Source organism: Lepus europaeus, chromosome 4 (assembly GCF_033115175.1).
Source record: "Lepus europaeus isolate LE1 chromosome 4, mLepTim1.pri, whole genome shotgun sequence".
Lineage (NCBI taxonomy): Eukaryota > Metazoa > Chordata > Mammalia > Lagomorpha > Leporidae > Lepus > Lepus europaeus.
In genome coordinates, this window is record NC_084830.1 from 131,261,305 (window position 1) to 131,282,730 (window position 21,426).

The 21,426-nt window shown below is 44.6% G+C and overlaps 1 protein-coding gene across 4 annotated transcripts in view; it reads left to right on the forward strand.

Moving 5' to 3' along the window:
* Positions 1-11,775, forward strand: part of SH3TC2 (SH3 domain and tetratricopeptide repeats 2) — a 59,050-nt gene extending 47,275 nt beyond the window's left edge. For 2 of the 4 annotated variants that reach the window (XM_062188877.1, XM_062188879.1), the window contains exons 13-17: positions 3,301-3,451; positions 5,788-5,910; positions 7,090-7,240; positions 8,991-9,187; positions 10,894-11,775. In XM_062188877.1, coding sequence (XP_062044861.1) covers positions 3,301-3,451; positions 5,788-5,910; positions 7,090-7,240; positions 8,991-9,187; positions 10,894-11,085 — 814 coding nt within the window. In that variant the 3' untranslated portion in view covers positions 11,086-11,775. Of the gene's footprint in view, positions 1-3,300; positions 3,452-5,787; positions 5,911-7,089; positions 7,241-8,990; positions 9,188-10,527 lie in introns of all 4 variants that reach the window. The other 2 variants (XM_062188878.1, XM_062188880.1) reach the window with 2 other exon arrangements.
* Positions 11,776-21,426: the final 9,651 nt, after the last annotated feature.

The window sequence follows — 21,426 nt, forward strand, 5'->3', positions numbered from 1 at the left end:
TCCCACATTGGAGTGCCACTTTGAGTTCCAGCTCTTCCACTTCTGATCCAGCTTCCTGCTGATGCATCCTGGGAGGCAGATGGATGATGGCTCAAGTGCTTGGACCCCTGTCATCCATGTGGGAGACGTGGATGGAGTTCTGGACTCCTGGCTTTGGTCTAGCCAAGTCCTGGCTGTTGCAGGAAGTTGGAAAGTGAACTGGTAGAAAGACGATTCTCTCTCTCTCTCTCTCTCTCTCTCTCTCTCTCTCTCTCTTGCTCTCTCGCTCTGCCTTTCAAGTAGGTGAAAGTAAAATAAACATTTAAAAATAGTTCCATTCTCTCGGGGGCTGATGTGATGATTAGGTAAAATTATACATGTAAAGTAGCTAGCATTTGCTAATGCTCAATAAATGCCAGGTAACAGTACTGCCACTGTTAATGTTATATGACAAAGCATCAGAGGGCTCCAAATAAAGCTTTAGAAATGGCCAGAATAACTTGGGTGAATTTCAAAAAATCCAAAAAACAAAGAAGGAAAATAGAACCCATTCAGCCTTTTTTATTTGCAAAATGAATAAGAATGTGAATGGTTTAGAATTTCTATAAGGATTTCAGTGAGTGAATGTATACTGAAGGTGCATATCCCAACACCTGGCCCAGGGTCAGCCCTCATAAGCAACAGCTCTTGTTCTCAAAACAGGACAGGCCCCATTAGTGGAGGCTGAGTTTTGACCAGATGTCAGACCTCATCCAGTCAGGTCAGGAATCTGAGAAGCCCATCAGGGGTTGTTGGTAGAAGGAAGTCTGAGATGCAGGTGTGTTCAGCTCATCTGGCCAGAGGTTTATGGCTGATATTCGAGCAGACAGGAGGAAACAAGAACTTAGCCCCACAGGTAGAACATGGGGAAAAAATCAGAAAGAGAGAAGATCAGTATTGGAAAGGGGTTGAGATACCCTAGCAGGACAAAGAGGGAGAAGATCCAGGGGTGTGTAAGTTGAATCGACACTGAGCTCCTCGTTTCGTTTTTGAAGCTTTACCAGACTCAGAAACTGCAGGTAGTGGCTGGTGGAAGTGGGATGTGGGGCTACCCCAGGCCAAGCCTGTAGTCCAGCTGGTGAGTGACACAGCACAGCCATTGGCAGGTGTAATGTAATAGGGTGCTGAGAGGTGATAGGAAACAACTGAGGAGCCTGGAGTTCTTCCAGTTTCAGAACAGAAAGGCACTTGTTTTCTGCTGGAGATCATGGACTGGGTGTAAGTCTTGGTAACAAGCAGTTGTCTTTGGGAAGTCACCATTTTTAAGGAGTCTTGGTGCTGTGTGAGTACTTGGTCTTTGTAAGTGTGTCTTTCCTCTATGGACTGTTTCTTGGAGAGAAAGAGTGATTTCCTCCCTTCTACAGTCATAATGAACTCAGAGAGAAAAAGCCCAAGAAGCAAATGCTGCTCTATGAGTTGGCCTCTCTGTAATAATCCAAAGCTTGCTCCCTGAGTTTCTAGAGAAAACAACTAAAGCCCAACGCATTCCAGGACAGCAAATGGCAATAAGCAAAAACTCAGCAGGAAATGGGATCAGATAGGATGTACGGGTCTTGTCTTTATCAATTCTTCCAGTGAGAGCGGGGACAGCAGTGGAGACCAGGCCTGCTGAACCTTCTAATTCAGCTTGAATTTCATGAGTACAGAGCAGGGGTGAGAATGACAGGGCCCTATGGTTATTGCAGCTAAAGTAGGGAAATGGGGACTGCCTTGGCCATGTGTGGAGCTTCTCAGCTTAAACCATGGTTGTGTAGCAAGTCTGCTGTCCTAATTCTAGAGAGAAAGTGGCCAGTGCCTTTCCTGGTTGCCAGTCAATCTTAAGTCAAAGGCAGAGCAGTGGGGTAAAGTTCAAGTTCTTTCTTCCCAGTTCTAACAAGGGCCCAGTACCTAGCACTCTCTGCAGCAGGCCAACGGCTGCCTCATGGCCAAAAACGATCAGGAACTCATTAGTTAGGGGCAGGGCTTGTTTCCACCACTGTGCACAAGGAGGTCTGGTTGATGAGTTGTCCTTAATAAGGTTGTGACCAAGTCCAGTGAGAACCTCCTACCCAAGTGTCTGCAGAGATTGTTGGTGTTGACCAGTGGTTCTAGAATTTATGTGGTTTGGTCAGTGATTCTCATACTTCGGTGTGCATGAGAATAGACTGGGTGTGCCTGAGGAACTCAGATGTCTGTATTGCAACTGTGATTACTCTGATTCAGTCTGAGGTAGCTCTGGGAGTCTGTGCTAAGCTTTCCAGGTAATGCTGCTGCCGTGCGGACCATGAATCATGCTTTGGGAAATGTCAGTGGCATGGGATGAGTCCCGGACTGGGACTCAGGAGAAAGGAATTCTGGCCTTGGATCTCCTCCTAATGAGCCACCTTGTGTAAGTCACTTCCCATGTCTAGGCCTGATTCCTCTATAAAATCAGGAGGTTGGACTAGATCAGCGAATCTCAGACCAAGCTGCATAACAGAGTCGCTTGGGGGACTTTGACAGAATACTGCACTGTGCCTGAGCCACACTCCCAGAAGGTCCAGGGCCCAGGTGAGCACAGTATTTCCACATGCTGGGGAGGAGTTGACTGTGTATGCCTGTTTACAAAGTTTCCAAGTGACTAATTGCTGCCCAGTGTTCCTTCCCTTTCCAGAACTCTGCATCTATACAGCACTTATTTTTTCATTAATCCCCGTTATGGAGGAAGAGTTTTCTATATAATACAATTTCCCAAATTAATAAAGGATACCAGATAATTATTAAAGAGTAATCATTAGCACACCAACCTTTGAATTTCACCCTACTTTAATTTCTCTTCTTAATAAAGCATCAGAATCTTTTTGATGATTTAAATTTACCACTCTGGTCACTAATTTGTACATTAATTCAGCCAATGTACATTTGGTATCTACTAAATGTTAGGTGCTTGTGAAAGCAATGTTATTGTGCATTTGAAAGATGGATGAACCATGGGTCAGTAATAATAATGAGAGCTAATATTCAACATTTATTAAGTGCTTACTGTATGAGAGTACAGTCCTTTAATCCTCACAGTCATCCTCTTCAACAAGTACAATTATATTCTCATTTTGCAGATGGAGAAACCAAGGCATGGGGGAGTCTCTTTACTTTCTCTTGGGGTCTCACAGCCAGTTGGGCACAGCCAGGATTCCAGTGAGGCCTTGAGTCCTCTGTGTGATCTAGGAGAAAGTTTTCCTCCGGAGCTTCATGTTCCTTGTGTGCTGAGTGACGTGTCAGGCCCCTTTGAGAACTCATATCTCACAGGCTATGTGCATCCCCCAGATCCCTCAGGAGGTCCCTCACGTGCATCAAGGAGAGCCTGCGCATCTTCATCGACCTGAGGGAGAGAGACAAGGCTGCTGAGGCCTGGCTTGGGGCTGGGCGGCTCTACTACCTCATGCAAGAAGACGAGCTGGTGGAACTGTACCTGCAGGTAGACCTCCTATGACCTCTAGGGGAACTGCTCACTTGGGTCCTTTAGGGAGGCAGCTGTATTTTCCAAACTGATCGAGTGGAACCAGAGAGGGATGATGTCCATGCTAAGCGCATAGCAAAGGGTCAGCCTGGGGCTGCTCCTGGGTCACATGATGGAGACTAGAGTAGTTTAGTAGGCTCAGTGCAGGTGACAAATGGCATAGGCCATGAGTCCCCCATACACATGTGAGTCCTGGGAGGATGTCACCTTTCAATGTTAAGTGTTTTAGAAACTGCCAAAGTCAACACTTGCCTTGACTTCAGGGTTTTACTGCAATTTGAGGCAATGTTGGTATATGAATTCTCTTACAGCTTTTTGTCAGTTTGCGTACTTTTAATGTCTGACATGTGATATAGTGTAGTGATTAATGGCCTTGGTTTGGAGACAGAGAAGTCTGCAATGAGATCACAGGCCATCGAGTGTCAAGGGCATGACTGTTCATGAGCTCTTTGTGCCTCAGTGTCTTTGTGGTTGGACCTCATCTCTTTCCATATATATCTCAGTACAAAAGAGGAGTGTTCAAAAAGTTCATGAGAAATGGGCACTATGAAAAAGCTCTGAATGGGTATAAAAATATTTTTGCACCAAAACTTACTTATCTGTTAATTCCCAACGTCCTTAAGTACCCTTGTGTGTGTGTGTTATAGTAAATGCACAGTAAGCACTTGCTGAGTGCTCAGGACTTAGTAAATGCTTAATAAATGGCATAGTGCTATTATTATTATTATCTACACATAATAACATTAAATAATATGATGGTAGGTAAGGTTTTGTTAACTCAAAAATGTGCCCATCATGTTTTCTTCCTTCCCATTTTTATTTTGTCTCGTTGTACTCTCCCTTATACTATTATGAACATGTGCTAAATTCCTTTCTACAGAGATTTAATACTGACTGCATCACATTGTTTACAGCTTCCCATGGGCAGAAAACTTTGCTAAATGTTTCACTTACATGATGCGGTTTAATCCTCATTACAACGGTAGTAGGAGTTTCCGTTATAAATCGCATTTTAAAGATGAGGCTCAGAGAAGCTGAGTCATTGGCCAAGGTGATACAGCCAGTAGGTGGTGGAGCTGAGAACTGCACACAGACATTCTGACTTGGAGCCTTTACTCAAACGCTGCACCCTTCTGGATGGGGATTTTAGAGCTGGAAACCATTCTCAGCACTTTTTTTTTTTTTTTGATTTAAAAAGCAAGATTTATTAGAGTCAAAGATCTCCAGCCAGAGTGCATGGATGGGGGTTTTCAACAGAAGAGATGCCTCCCTCCCCCCCCTTTTTTAGCACACATTTCAGTCTTCCTTTTATGCTGAAGCCCAGGGGGAGCTGTTAAGGTTGTGCCTTGTATTGATGGCAAAGTTGCTGACTCTGGGATTCATTGCGCTGCCCTGTCTCTCTCTGTGTAGCCATACCAGCAGTACCAATCAGTGCAGTGTCCTTCCCAGCACTTAGATGTTCACTGGCCGGAGCTGGTCCCAGGTCCTACCAGTCCGAGGCTGCCACCTAACTCGATGTTCCTTGGGTCGCTCCTAGCAAAATCCAGCTTTCTCTATCTAAGTCTCCTGAGTTCCTGCGAATGTGCTGCAAAAATGCAGCCATACACTCTTCACAGTTCACCTTGCTCATCACGTTTGGTTTAGGTGCAATGTAACATAGGTGACATAGGCTTCTAGAGATAAAATGATTGTAGGGCCGGGGTGTGATGTTAGCCTGGGAGACAGTAGCGTCTGTTAGACACTGAGGAGATTTTGTGTTATGTTTTTATTTCTCGTTTTCCCTGAGCCTCACTATCTCTCTCTGGAAAGTGTTGGTGTTGGAACAGATACAGTTTTGGTCATGTAGACAATAAGTTCATGGTTTAGCTATATGCATGTATCTTTGGTATTATTACTTACATATTTTGGCTTGACCAAATTTCAACATAGCTTTTTATACTGCACCTTATCCTAAATCAGACTATCCAAAATCACATTTGGTTTTACTGATTTTTTTTTCTAAAACACATTTAATACTTAACTATCAAAGCAGAAGCTTTTCTGTTTTGCTTATGATATACTGCTCTATATCACCACTAGTACCACCAAAAGTGATCTCATACCACAGTGGGGAAATGCCAGACAAGAGGATTGTGGAGCCTTCTCACTGGCCCTGTGAGTGTATAGGACAATTCAGGATTTGGGGAACTGCAGCCAAGGCTCAAACTGCATGGCATGCAGCTCATTCCTGCCAATCCTGTGGGGACATGGAAACCCCTCTCTCTGCCTTTGACAGCCATCTCTGTCCTACCCAGGCAGCCATCCAGTCGGCCCTGAAGTCAGAGGAGCCCTCCTTGGCCCTCAAACTCTACGAAGAAGCAGGTGATGTGTTTTTCAATGGGACCCGCCACAGGCACCGTGCAGTGGAGTATTACCGAGTAAGTCACAGGCTCTGTGGGTGCCAGCTTGGGCCCTGGTGGGCAAGGACACACTGGACGTCAGCCTGGGCTCTCTCTTTCCCTCTCTTGCTGGTATTTTTTCCCTCCCTTCCTTATCCACTGCCCATACAGTTGCCCTTTTTTCCATCTAGCAGGCCCTCAGAGAAGGGTCTGAGAAACTCAGTCATTCTCATGGTTGATATGATCACTGGTCCTGGGACAACACACCATAGTAACTGGAGCTGTTGAGGGCATAGCACTTTAAAGTTTTCAGCACACACTCACGTTCACCAGTGTCACCCACTTGCCACTGTGCATGGCTAAGTACGTGGTGAGAGGTGATTTAAAGGGTACATAGATAAACATTTTCATTTTACTATGTTCTTACCGCACAAATGTTAGCATACATTTAAAAATTAAAAATTTTATAATACCAGCTCATCACATCCATGATTTCACAGATATTGCAAAGCATGAGGCAAGAAAATAAGAGTTGATTTACAAGATAATATGAATGAAATCAATGTCCAGTTAGAATAGACATGAATTGTTGTCCATCACCAACTTGAGTTTTAGAAACCTCATCTTGTTTGACCCTAAAATTTCCTTTATTCAAGTATCCATTCATTTTATTTTATTTTTTTAGTTTTTTGTTTGGTTATCAGCATTATCAAATACTCACCATATGCCAATCACTGAGCTAGGGGGAGTGATACATGAAACAGACCCTTGACTGTTGAGGTCTTTATTCTCATATACACTTTGTAAATGAGAACCAAGGCTCAGAAGGTGATGTGACCTGTCTCAAATTCTCCACAATAAAATAATAGAAGTGAGCATGTATTGAGCACTTTCAGGTATCAGGTACAGACTCATATGTGGAATTCATAGATTAGTACTGTAGGTCCTTAAGGGAGAGGTGAATAATTTCCTGTGTGACTTTCAAAAAAGTCACCTCCCCTTGCCTGCTCTGAGTTTCTCCAGTTTTAGGAAGCCTGATGACATCTGGCTCTTACACTTTTAGTATCTGGGCAGAGCACCAAGAGCAAGGACCATGAGCAATTTGAGGAAAGCAATGCCTATCCCCTTCATTTAGCCCACCCAACCCCCACCAGTAGAATATAGGCTCCAAGAGTTTGGTGTAGACCATATACTGAGCTCCTGATGCCTCCTCCTCAGATGGGTGCTGTCCCATTAGCAAGGCGGATGAAGGCCCTGAGGACTGAGCTCCGGATTTTCAATAAGCTGACAGAGCTGCAGATCAGCCTCGCGGGCTATGAGAAGGCTCTGGAGTATGCTACCCTGGCTGCCAGACTGAGCACAGTCACAGGTAGGTGGTTCTGGCTGTGGGGCAGACATATAAACTGGGTCAGCAGTACCTCACAAGCAGTAACAGCCTCAGCTCCGGAGCTGAACTGCGTGGATTCAAATCTCAGGTCTAACAGTCAAGGACCCTTCATTAAGAAACTGGTTAACTTCTAGAAACCTCAAGTTTGTTATCAGCAAATCAGTATTAAAAACAGTGTGCACCCCATGAAGATCAGTGGTTATTCATATAAAGATCACAGCACAAGGCTAGGTATATCAGTCCTTGGTAGGTGTTGCCTGTGCCATGTTAATTAACATTACAATCGATGTTATTCCCTGAGTACAGGTAAGTGATATCTTAGACTATGTGCTGAATTTTAATTGAATGGTTGTTAATCAAATGCACATTTTCCCACCCATGGAAATGAAACTCAAATGAAAGTTAGATTCCCATTAACCTAACTGACAACATAGCAGGAAGAGCTTGCATTTGCAGCCAAAGCTGGTAGGAAACAATGTAAGCTGCTAACACGGAGAGGGCAGAACAACAAAACACCAACACTTGTCTTGAATGCTGGTGCTTGAAGAAAAGCAGGTGTGGTTAGCAAAGCATTTATCAGATATAGGGGGCAAATGGAGTCTTCTCTGATTACAGAAGGGGCTTCTGGGTGTTTTCAAGGGCATCAGTGTGGATGGTACTGGACTTTATTGTGTCTGATTGCGTTTGTTTCACTCGCCTCACTCATTCTCGCCCACCTTAAGCATCATCTGGGCGATAGTATCTACTAATCTCAGGAAAGGCTCTAGACTATAGTCTCTCCCAATGTGTCCCCCCCTCCCCACCCAGTGTCCTCTGATAACTCTTTAGCCTTCCCTGGGCAGGAGCTGAAAGAAAGCTCTAGGAACCTTTATGCACGTCTTCCCTGTGCCTGTATTTTTCCATAACAGGAAATTTTCTCTTCTTGGACTTTTTTCTTCTTTTCTTTCTTTCATTCTTTTTTTTTTTTTTTTGCCAAAATTTGGCTTTTGGCTCTTTGAAGCTTAAAAGTGATATTTTTAGATGGCATCAAACAACAGCCTTGCAAATATTCCAAAGACACAATTGTAAACCTTTGTTCCCTATGAAACATCACTTTGTATTAAGGTGATTAGTTACCAAAACAATAAGCCTCCCAAATACCAAAATAGCAAGTCATAGACTTACTAGAAATCACTGTTTTTAAAGTCTGGTTTAAAAGTGAACAGATCTCTATAGTTCCTCTGAGACCAAAATGGGTAAAGGAGCTAGAGAGGGACTGCTGCTTGGTGGAGGCCGAGGAGGCTCTCTGAAGAGAGAGACTTGCATGTGGAGAAGATGACCATCATACAGAGGTATTCATTGTAAGGAACCTAGCTACTTATCAAGCTAGTCTGGTCCCCTGTCCCATAAGAGGGATTGAGAAAGCATTCTTTCCTAGAATCCTGAGTTACAGTGAGAGCTGCAGTAGGATCATCCTGCATGGCTAGCATGCATATTCTACTTAGCCACTTCACCGTCACTTGTTGTAGGTGCACTGTTACATTTGCTTGTGGGATTGTCTAAGGAATATCTGTGAGCTGTGAGATGATGAACTTCATGAGGTGGGGACCTCTTCGGTAGTGTTCTCTCTACCCCGGGCACAAACCTTGACATCTAATGGACAATTCAAAAGTTTTACAGAATGAGTGAGTGAGTGAGTGGATGATGCAGAATGTTGGCTGTAGGATATCTCTTGCAGTCTTCCAATTCCTAGGAGATAAGAGGCAGGAGCTGGTGGCCTTTCACCGCCTGGCTACAGTGTACTACTCCCTGCACATGTACGAGATGGCTGAGGACTGCTACCTGAAGACACTGTCCCTCTGCCCACCCTGGCTGCAAAGCCCCAAGGAGGCCCTGTACTATGCCAAAGTGTATTATCGTCTGGGCCGACTCACCTTCTCCCAGCTGAAGGTAGGAGCCGAACTTCCCAGGTAACGTGAGCACTACCATCCAATCGTAATTTCCTGACCCCACAGAGATGGTCAGGAGACTTTGGGGTGGAGTTGAGAGAACCAGTGGGCCACAATGGGGTATCTTGACTCCCTGTGGGGAGTGGCTCCTCAGGGATTGGATGGCCATTTTCACTTAACCTCACAGAGAGCTCACAAGTACTCCTGCTTCTGCTGAGGATACAGCTGTTAGGTCCTCTTTGTCTTCATCCTGCTAGGATTTCTGTGGTGTTTTATCTATCAGGGACTCTGAGCGCACTGCCTAGTGCCTGAAAGCCCCTCGAGTCTATGAAAATATGTGACTCCTGCACACAAAGGAACTAGAGCTCCATATTTAAAATCAAAATGAGTATTTCATATGTCCACACAATGATATAGATCTACTATGACATTTCATATAAAGTTATATAAACCAGATTTTGCATAAATATGATATAAAAATTCCCAAATTAAAAGCAAAATGAATGCTTAGTCATATATTCATGAAATGTTGTATGTCAAAATGTCTTATACAGTTTGTATATGAATTTTATAAATAAGACCTATAGGTGCATATTTTATAATATATGTGGTAATGGGGTGCAGGGCTCCCAAATATGAGCATGCCTGGGTCCTAACAAAGTGTCAGCCCTGATTCTCCAGCTTATTATGCTGGAGGTATATCTAGAACTTTATTTTTCCAGTTACTTCTAGAGCTGAGTTTTTGATTTGTAGTTCTCTCTGACAACTCTGATCCTCAAATTGTGACCCCAGGTTTGGCTTCCCTTTATCCGAGGTCCCTGGTCTCCACCGCACAACCCTCACCTCTTCATCCAGTGGCTTCTGAGTTGTGCCTGTGTTGGGACCCCAGGGAACCCTAAGGGCAGCACTGCCATCCTTTTCTCACTTGCCCGACTTTGTTTCTGGTCTGATTTAACCACATACTTACAGGGATCAGACCTCCCCTTCTGAAGCAATTGTTCCTCTCCTGTACCAAGCAGAGAGGGACAGGGGCAGTGAAGGATTCCTGAGCCGGGTTGCTGTTGCCCTGCAACTCCCAGGATGTGGTTCATGGACAAACTGTGCATGATCTGAGGACATCAAACAAGGACCCTAGAGAATGCCAAGGGAAGACACAGCTCCAACAACCTTAAACAAAAAAGACGATTTATTGGCACAGGTAGCTGGAAAGTTGAAGTATATATTTAGCTTCAGGTGGTTCTGGATCCCAATCCTCAAATGCCGTCATGGATTTCCCCTCTGTATCCCTTAATTCTATGTGGTTTCTGTCACTTTTTGCTATGTGGCCTCCTTCCACTCAAGTTCCTGGCAAGCTCAAGCCCACATCAAACAGGACGAAGGACCATTTTCCTTCACACTGGAAAATCGTGGGGAGTGACGGATGGGTGAGGTTTGGGTCATCTACCTGCCTCTGAAGTAGCATGCCCAGAGCAATAATGTATCTTGGTTGGCTGAGCCTGGGGGAGGAGCCACTTCTATGCCTGGGAAGGAGGAATACAGTGGATAGCAGCGTCAGGGGAACCCTGGAAGGGAGGAAGTGGAGTTCCCTTAGGAACTGGCAGATGGGGATGAGATGTTCTGCAGAGAAGAACTTGAGATTCTAGCACAGCTGATCCTGGAAGTATTCACTCCTGCTGTCTTTTCTTTGCCCCCATACCATGAGGTTAGGATGCCCACGATGCCACTGAGTACTTTCTGCTGGCCCTGGCAGCAGCGGTCCTGCTCGGTGATGAGGAGCTGCAGGACACCATTAGGAGCAGGCTGGACAGCATCTGCCGGAGCGCCTTGTGGCACAGCAGCCAATCCGGATGTTCTGCAGAGAGGGCGCGGTGGCTGAGCGGGGGCGGCCTGGCCCTGTGAGGGGAGCTGTGCCTGGGCTCTCAAATGCTCTGTGCCTGGGCTCTCAAATGCTACGTGGGAGGGTCTGAGTTCAGCACCACTTTGCAACAAGAAGAGCAATGCCCAAAAGGAGAGGGGCCCATTCCCAGCCACACCAGGAGCAGCTGATGGAGCAGCAAGGAGACGTCCTGGCTCTGGGCTCTGCATTGGGAACCTCTTCCAGCTGACCGCAGCCCTTCTATACAAACAGCGTTTGGAATGCACTTTTGTAATTCTGGAGAAAAAGAGAAACGTTTCCTCGGTGAGGAAATCAGGCCATGCACTGGTGAGAAGGCAGGCGGAGTGGAGTTCCTGTCATCACCCAGTTTCTCAGGGAAAGAGTCCTCCTTTGGCCAGCAGAGGAGCCGTGGCTTCTTTCTCTTCTTTGTTCGGAGCAGAAGGAGGTGCCACTCTGCATGCCCACAGGTACTGGCAGGAGACAATCCACCATGCTCTCAGTTCCAAAGACAGCCTTGGAATGGCTGGGTGGCGCGCAGGGTATGCGAGTCTGACTCAGGCTCCCATTTCCATCCTGCCTGGAGCCTGTACCCCTACACAACCTCCCAGAAATGCCAGGGAAGCTTCCTAAAGACAAAGGCTTGAAAACACAGTGTTAAGAAAAGAATTACACCAATGGCTTGTAAATACTGTATATCATTAAATATCACCCATGTACACACACATGCATTTTGTCTTCTTTATTCAGAGGGACAGGTGAGATGGGAGACTTGAAGGATGATAAATGCTAAAATGTCTTGCTGATCTCAAGGTCTCTACTTTGCAATATACCTCTGTTTGTTTTTTTTTGAAGATTTTATTTATTTATTTGAGAGGTAGAGTTACAGAGAGTTAGAGGGGAGACAGAGAGAAAGGTCTTCCTTCTGTTGGTTCACTCTCCAAATGGCCGCAATGGCCAGTGCTGTGCCTATCCAAAGCCAGGAGCCAGGTGCTTCTCCCCAGTCTCCCACATGGGTGCTGGGGCCCAATCACCAGGGCCATCTTCCACTGCCTTCCCTGGCCGTAGCAGAAAGCTGGATTGGAAGGGGAGTAGCCGGGACTAGAACTAGCACCCATATGGGATGCCAGCGCCACAGGTGGAGGATTAACCTACTGTGCCATGGCACTGGCCCCGGTACCTCTGTCTGATACTGAGTACTTCTCAGCACTCTGAGCAGCCCCAGATAATGCATTATCCTGCAGTTTTGCAAGGCTGGAACCCCAGAGAAGCTTTTCAGGTCCTCTGGCTGAGGATAGCTCACCAGGCTGCAATCAGTGTCGTCGGGGCCGCCATCCTGTCAAGTTCTACTAGAGAAGAATGGGCTTCCAGGGTCACTCATTGGCAAGGGGCTGTGCACAGCTGGTTGCAGCATGGGCTTCTCATGGGGCTCCTCACAACCTGGCAGCTTGCTGTGTCAGAGCCAGCAAGCAAGAAAAGAGGAAGTCACTGTCTTTTTTTATTTTTATTTGACAGGTAGAATTATAGACAGTGAGAGAGAGAGAGAGAGAGAGAGAGAGAAAGGTCTTCCTTCCGTTGGTTCACTCCCCAAATGGCCGCAACAGCCGGTGCTGCGCCGATCCGAAGCCAGGAGCCAGGTGCTTCTTCCTGGTCTCCCACGCAGGTATAGAACCCAGAAACATACATTTCTGATGGTTCTCCCTTACTCTGATGTGTGTGAATAAATGACATGTGGCCATCAGTCTCTCCCCCTGATGCCAGACCATCCGCCTTTAATTTTTAGCTTCTTAGACTGAAAGGTTGTGAGTCGAGTGGTGGGGTGGGATGGGAGTGGTGAGTTGAGTCACCATGGCATCTTCTAGTTGGCAAGTGTGTTAACACATCACATGTATTTTCTCTTAGGGGCTTGATTGGCTGTCCAAACACTCTCTGCTCTACAGAATATTCTTCCCCCTGGAAGGAAATGAAATGATTTAATCCACTGTCATGTAAAATAGCAGCTGTTTTGCTCATACTGCCAGCCACAACATCCCCAAGCAGGGAGGGATATTGTGATTTAGGCTGTTCAAGTCTAATCTCCCTGTAGATTCATTTCAACAACATTCCTGGGAGACAGTAAAGGGCACGTGCGTTCCAGAAGAGTTACACATCTTATATTTGAAGAAGGCTTGTTTAGCTCTGGAGCCCATGCCATGAGCCATTCCTCAGCTGACTTAAGTTACAGATTCCACCCCCTCTCCCAGCCGGACTTGTTTCTGTCCTTCTGAAAGTGTGGTTTCCATAACTGCACCCAGGCTTTTGATATTGGCCGGTGGGTGAACCATGCAGGGGGATGTTCCCGTCACAGAGTAATTCAAGGTTGTCTGTAAACTTTCTGTTATGGGTTTTCTTCTCCCCAGCAGCCACATTTCCCTTAGCTCACATTGAGCTTGGCAATCATTTAAAGTCTCTATGTCTTCACATGTGAACCTCTGTCTGACTACATCTATCAATTGCCCTCAACTGTACACAGCGTTTGTCCTTGCAAACACATCCATGTACTCACACACATGTGTACACACACATAAGCAAAGGGTATGATATGTATTCCTTTTACATTTCATGGGGAGTTTTGATTAAGATTTTCTGATTCTGTGCACTTTAACTTGCCTGTAAGTCTGGTCTATTTGTTTCTAAAGAGCTCAGTTGTAAAAATGTTCAGCATGCTTCCAAAAACAAAGGTGTTTTTTAAGATGATAAGACCATTGTGTTGTACAACTGTATCCTATATGTACATTTCTCACTACAAAAATCCCTAAAAGTGTTTGAAAATTTCATTTTAAAAATGATGACTGGCCGGCGCCATGGCTTAACAGGCTAATCCTCCACCTTGCAGTGCCGGCACACCGGGTTCTAATCCCGGTCGGGGCGCCGGATTCTATCCCGGTTGCCCCTCTTCCAGGCCAGCTCTCTGCTATGGCCCGGGAAGGCAGTGGAGGATGGCCCAAGTCCTTGGGCCTTGCACCCGCATAGGAGACCAGGAGAGGCACCTGGCTCCTGGCTTTGGATCGGCGAGATGCACCGGCCGCAGTGGCCATTGGAGGGAGAACCAATGGCAAAAAGGAAGACCTTTCTCTGTCTCTCTCACTATCCACTCTGCCTGTCAAAAAAAAAAAAAAAAAAAAAAAAAAAAAAAAAAAAAGATGACTGACAATTCCCCTTGGAAATGGTTGATGGCTATTTTTTTCCCCTGTTCCCACTGAACATGAGGTGGTGATTGAACCTGGTCTCTGATTAAGCAGGTTTTATTGTATGTAAGTCAAAGATGATTTAGTTACCCTTTTATCCTAATCCCTCCCTTCAAAAGCTTGCTTAGGCTGCCTGGCTCCTTATATCTAATCTAAATAAAGAACAGGAGGGAATTGCAACATGGTGGAAAACCCCGTAAGGTGTTTTCTCAGCTTTCAGATGGCTTTTTCCTTTTACCAAAGTCGCAACCCTCTGAAATCTAATACTGCTTCTGTCCTTTTCTTACTTACCTCTCCATGATTTTAAGATGATATGTATATATACACACACACGTGTGTGTATAAAATGTATGTATGTGTGTGTGTGTGTGTGTGTTTGCTGTGCCTTGCAAATATAACTTGTTTTATAGATGTTTCTTTGGGAACAGGTAAGCAGGGGTAGAGGGTATCAGAACTGGTAGGGGAGAGCAGATCACCAAGGAAGGGAAGCCTGGATTTTAACATTAAGTTGCAGTATGACCTTGGACAAATCACTCATCCTCAGATCTTTGATCTACTTTTTTTTAAAGATTCATTTGTTTATTTGAAAGTCAGAGTTATACAGAGAGAGAAGGAGAGGGAGAGGGAGAGGGAAAGGGAGAGGGAGAGGGAGAGGGAGAGGGAGAGGGAGAGGGAGAGGGAGAGGGAGAGGGAGGTCTTCCATCTGCTGGTTCACTCTCCAATTGGCTGCAATGGCCAGAGCTGCGCTGACCTGAAGCCAGAAGCCAGGAGCTTCTTCCTGGTCTCCCACGAGGGTGCAGGGGCCCAAGGACTTGGGCCATCTTCTACTGCTGTTCCAGGTCATAGCAGAGAGCTGTATCAGAAGGGGAGTAGCCGGGACTAGAACCAGCATCCATATGGGATACTGGGACTGCAGGTGGCAGCTTAACCCATTATGCCACAGCACCGGCTCCTGATCTACTTTTCTGAAATGTTATTTCCCTGCTGTGTCTGAGAGTTGAAGATGATACCTGGGAGATGAAATCACATATTTTTGTAGCATAATTTTGTCCGTTGTTTGTAAAGATGAGTAAGCTGAGAAACTGAAAAGTAATTTTCTCCCAGCCACATAGGTAGGTGGTGGCAGAGAGAGCAGAGATCTCCTGAAGCAAGGACTTAGTTTCCTGAACTACAGGCTTGCTGTCACTCAGGGCTACCTTCACAGTGCTACACACCTGTTGATGTGTGCCTGTGTGTGGTGTGCATGCATTTGTCACCCACCAGACGCACCACCTAAAGAGCAATTCACCAAACTTCTTCTTAATTGATTTACTTCCTTTACCCTTATATGTTTATTTTATAAAGGATGACTAGTTTATATAGAAGGAAAACTTGAACTGCTTTCTATAAATAGAATTCTGTAAATAATAACAAAAAATGCACTAACTTCAAACTAGGTTCTGTTGCTTACAGCAAGTGCCCAGCATAGGCCACTCTGGCATTGTTTGAAAACAGAGGGATTACCAAGTGGCAAGGACTATAGAAGACATGCTGGCACCAAGAACTTTATCCTTGAGCAACACAAAAAAGTAAGAAGCAGGAAAGCGGACTAACCTCCTTGCAATGAATGTCAGTGATGTCCAGTGCCATGTCTGAGCACACAGGTCCCACCTCAGGGATGTGGGACACACTAGGTGAAAGGAAAGGGCTGACTAATACATCATGCAGCCTCATTCAGAATCAGAAGTGCTGTGATGGGAATTAATTACAGGGAGTTACGGGTGCTCAAGGGCACAGTTTACCTAGGCATGGGAGAAAGGGAGCTTTCTGGAGGAAGTGCTATCTAACCCGAGTTGTTTTATTTAAAATTTATTTATTTATTTGACAGCCAGACTGACAGAAACAGAGAGGGAAAAAGAGAATTCTTGCAGCTTCTGATTCACCCTCCAAATGCCCACAAAGGCAAGGGCTGGGCCAGACTAAAACCAGGATCCTGGAATTACATCCAGTATCCCACAAAGGGGCCAGGGAGATAAGTACTTGGGCCATCTTGCACTGCTTTCCCAGACACATAAACAGGGAGCTGAATAGGAAAAAGAGCAGCTGGGACTCAAACTTGCTTGCTCTCTGACTTGAGATGCTGGTTTGGTAGGCTATCCCTAGGCTGAAAGAGATCTACTCAGTTCTAACTGCAGGCCAGCAGGTTGGTGTTGACAGGGCATGTATCAAGCAAAATTCCTAAGTTAGGTGGAACTGGAACAGAGCTGGAGAAGTAAGGAGTGGAGGAAAGAGAAGAGACTGGGACAGGAGAAATGGAGACAGACTCCGAAGAGGCTCAGACTTCACCTTGAGGGTGAGAGGGAGCCGCAGAAAGGTTCTAAGTAGGAAAGAGCAACACGGTCAGATGTTTGTTTTGGAAAGATGATTCTGGAAGTAGCATGAGTTTACGGCAGCAGACAGGAACGTGGGAGACCGCCTAGGACTTGGTGATTGCACTGACACCCTCCAGCCTTTATTGTGACTTCAACATTTTCCTCACCAATGTCATTTTGCTGATCCAGGATGAAATCTAGGACACCGCGTGTGTTTAGTTGTCACGTTTCAGGTCTGTGACAGTTTCTGAATCTCTCAGGACCTTGGACAGTTTGGACTTCTTTTCTCTGACATTCAAGGAAATTGTTTTGGAGTTGGACATATGTGGATTAGAATCTTTCTAACTAGATGTGTGAACGTCAGCAAGTTAATTAATTTATCTGCGACCAGTGCTGTCAGAATTATACGTGTAAAAGTGCCAAGCACACACTGTGCCCAGCTCAGAGTATAAATACAAGATAATCTGATACAGATCTGTTTACCTTCTTTATCTCATAGACAAAGAAATGGCTGAAGCAAATCTGTATTTAAGGACCAGCCTTTTTGCAAGGAATAAAGAAGCTCAATTCAGGACTCAAAACTAATGAGGCTATTTTTAAAGGGAGATAATAGAATAGTTTATGTTCTAAAAATGCCTACTGTGACCTCGCCCATCAATTTGTTTATTTTAAAGCTAAACTTTAAACTCTTTTCCATACTGGATTTTATCTGCCACTTTGCATTTCCATCCCATTTTGCTTCTGTTTGGATGGAAGCCTTGACATTAAGATGTGCAGCTGACCTCAGAGCTGTGCTGGGGGCGCTGGTCTCACATTCATGGGTGCTTGGATCTGCAGCCGGCCACACTTAGGGACTGGAGCAAGTTACTTTAGCTCTTTCCACCTCAGTCATCCCTCTGTTTGGACTTTTGATTGTGATACCATGTGCAGGTGACTGGGCCTGGGCCTCAGTGCAGGAAGGTGTCATCAGGAAGTAGAATTAAACAGACTCTTGGGCTTTCTGGCACCAGGATCCCCCAAGTGGCTATGTTTTCAGGGTGGTCTTTCCAGGGTCTTTACCTTGGTGGTCTTATCTTTTAGGCAGGACATCATGTCTTTTCTGGTTCTTACGTCTCCACTCATCTAACCCTACTCCATTATTTCAGAATTCAGGCAGTTAGAAAATGGATCCTGCTGGATACAGGTGGCAGTGTAGATGGTGGGGACTCTGCCCAGCTGTGATGGGACAGAAGCAGAGCCAAGAGTAGCATGTGCGGCTGAGACTTCATAATGTGCCTCTCAGCTTAGCTCCCTAGAAGACTCTGTGAGAGGCCTGTGGGAGGGACACTGTGCTGCCAGCATTATTTTCAGTGGAAAGGAACTGCAGCTGTTGCTCCTACTGTTGCCTTTGACTTCTTGTCCTGGAAATGAGGAGACGCAAGGGATGAGTCTCTTCGAGGTGAGCTTCCAGACAGGGTAGGTCTAGGTGCTGAGCTCAAACAGGTAAAGAGAGGACTATTAGCTGTCCGTTCCTCTCTGTGAGAAATTAAAGGTTCCAGCAGGGGGCAGTAATAGCTTTCCCAAATAGGACATGTAGCACTGTATGTAATACTTGGGATCATCCTAGAACAGGGTCTTTCAAGCCTTCTTTTACCGTAGGCTTGGTAAGAAATGCATGTTACATTGTATTCTAGTATGCATATACACATATCTATACATGTGTATGACAAAACACCATTTATTCCTTACAACATGAAAGATACTCTGATCTATCCATTATAAGAAATTCTATTTCTATTTTAGTTTAAAAATATCCAGTTTAAGATTTGCCAAATGAATTTCTCATTCACTAACCTGCAGTTTTTAAAGCACTAACTTGGAGGAAGTTCTCTTTAGGGTTCAGGGCTCTGGCCTTTATTTGTTAGACAAATTTTTGAGATCAGAGAATTCAGACTTCTGAAATTAAAAATAGTAGTTGATCTTGAATGCATGATATGCGTTGTGTGCTATGAAAAAATCTTTGTGAGGGCTCTCTGCTATAATCCAACAACATCTTGCAGCAGACACTACTACTACAACTATTATTACTATTACTACTATTTATTTATTTATTTATTTTTTACCACTACCGAGGTTTAAGACTGGAGGTAATTTGTCTAAGCCTGAAGTTAGTAAGTGGTAGAAGTGAGATCTGAGCCCACATCTCTATGAGGCTGGGACCTGAGCCCTAAATATTGTATGACACTCTGTGTCTATGTTGGGGATCACATTTGGGGGAGATGCTATCACTGATAAGATCTTGGGTAGAAGCTAGAATAAACCTAGTTTCAGCAATCTGTGCCACTGGGTTAGTGATTACAGGATTTGGGAGACCTGATTTTCCACGATGTCTTGAAAAAATGTGAGATTATAATGGACAGCAATCAAGTAATTTAGTCTGGGAAAAACTGAAAGACCATCTTTTCCAAGTGGAAAATGGAAAAAGGAACAGAAAGGTCATAGTGGCATAGTGGTGTTAGATTAAAAACAAATTATAAGCTAGATTTTAAAGACAATTCCAGGTGGGGAGTGGGAGTAGTTGTGGGAACTTTTCAAGAGACTCCAGAGTCAATTATAGGAGACTGGACATTTGAGCAAGTGAGGCAGCAGGTGCAGCCTCATGAGTCACACTCATCGTGATACCTGTAGTTTGAGTGGTGCCAGCAGAAAGGAGATCACAGACACGAGAGTAACCTGCTTTCAGCATCATGGAAAAGCTGTTAGGGACATCCTCCTCCTGCACATGTATCTTGTAAAACAATAGTCTGGGAGAAGCCCGTGTTCATGTTGAGAGGCTTTAACTTTTATGTATCATAGTAGTAAGAGTAGTTTGTCATTCCTCAGTATGTTCAAAAATGCATAATTATGTATTATTTTTAAATATTTATTTGAGAAGCAGGTGTGTGTAAACACACACACAGACACATACACACACAGCACTCCAAACTGCTGATTCACTCCCCCCAGATGCCTACAAAGGCCGGGGCCAGGCTGGACTGAAGCTGGAAGCCTAGGACTCAACCCAGGTCTCCCATATGGGTGGCAGGAAACCTATTACTTGACCCCTCACCTTTGCCTCCCTGGGGCTGAGTTAGCAGGAAGATGGAGTCAGGAGCCAGTTCTGGGTATTAAACTCAGGTGCTCTGATGTGGTATGCAGGCCCTGCAATTGCCATCTTAACCTCTTATCTAAGCACCTGCCCCTTTCTATTCTTGTAACCTTCTATTTTATTATTTGTTAGAAATTTTTGCCATTTCCATGAAAATGAATTTTAACGTGATGATCTCTTCTTTGACTTTAACTTTTCAGAATTAGGGTGCCATATTTAAACATGATGGATGCTTCCCTCAATCACTTCACCTCTATTTCATGACCAAACGTTGTGTGAAGGTGCAGTTTTTGTTCTTGAACTTTCTTAGGAATTGGGAATTTTTGATGTTTGTTCATCTGGGAGTAGATTGGACAAGTGCGTCACAGAGATGCTTATAGCAGTGGCCCTGAATTCTTTGAACTCTGTCCCGGAGAGCAGTGACAGTAGCTATGCCTACTTTTCTTCCCAGGGGAGCTGCCATGGTCCAGGAGAAATAACAGCTGCGTGGTAATCCTGGTGACAAAACAGCTACTTATTCATAAAACAAAACAAAACTGGCTTTTGTCTGCTCTAGAGCATGTAGCTTTGGGACTCTAGTGGGTAGAGGGAGGAGTAGCCAAACAGAAGGATGACTTGGAGTTGCATTTCTGATTGTTCCTGAAGCTCTAAGGGATTATACAGAGTGATGTTCTGACCCTCTCCCAAGTTCTGTGCCTTCCTTTCTCTCTTTCCATAGGAGAAAGAGCTTTTACACAAAGCTATTTTTCTACCCATTCTTAGACTATATTTGTCGTTGGCATGTGTCGTAGCTCCTTGTACTTATCCTGTAGTGCACTTACAATACTTTAACTAATATTTTGTGTAGTTTACTTTTGTTTTTCGGAAATAAACCTTGCACACATTCTAGACTGGAAGCTCTACAAGAGCAGGGACCTTGCCTGTGTCCCTCAAACCTGTGTTCTCAGAGCCCAGCAGTTTCTGACACAAGCAAATTCTCAATCAAGATTTGTTGAAAAGGTGAATTTTTAAAAAAATGAATGAACTTTGAACTCAGGTTTTATCTTCTTCTCATCACATCTGAGGGGGAGAAATTATTAAAACCATGATGTACCTGTTTATTGCTCATGAGTGGTTGGGAAATGGGATAATAGAACTGCTCATATACATAGCAGATGATCAGCATGAGTTTATTGAGAATAATCAGCAAAATTTTCATTTATTTAGAATGAGTTGCTTTAGACATAGTGGGTATGATAAGGATAATCATGGTCATTTACTAAGCCTGTATCAGGCACTGTGCTAAGTAATTCACCTATAGGATTGCATATGTTCCTCCAGTGACCCCAGAAAAAGATGTCATTATCTCCCCTTTCGAGGTGAAGGAGTCAAGACTCAATGCAGGTAAGACATTTTCAGAGATTCAAAACCATTTCTGTCTCTCTATACAATCACTGCTTTTAACAATTGTGTGATTCTGGCTACACATTTTCCCTTTCAGAACTTGGGATATTGAAAGAAATATTTCCTCTGTGAACATGTGCTACTTTCTTTTTGTTTCAAGGAGGTGGGATGACCAGAAAATCTGGGAGCAGAGGGCTTGTTTTATGTAAGCATTATTACACCAAGCACCACAGGAAATCCTTCTCAGCGATGAATGTTCTGTGTAATAAAGGTCACTAG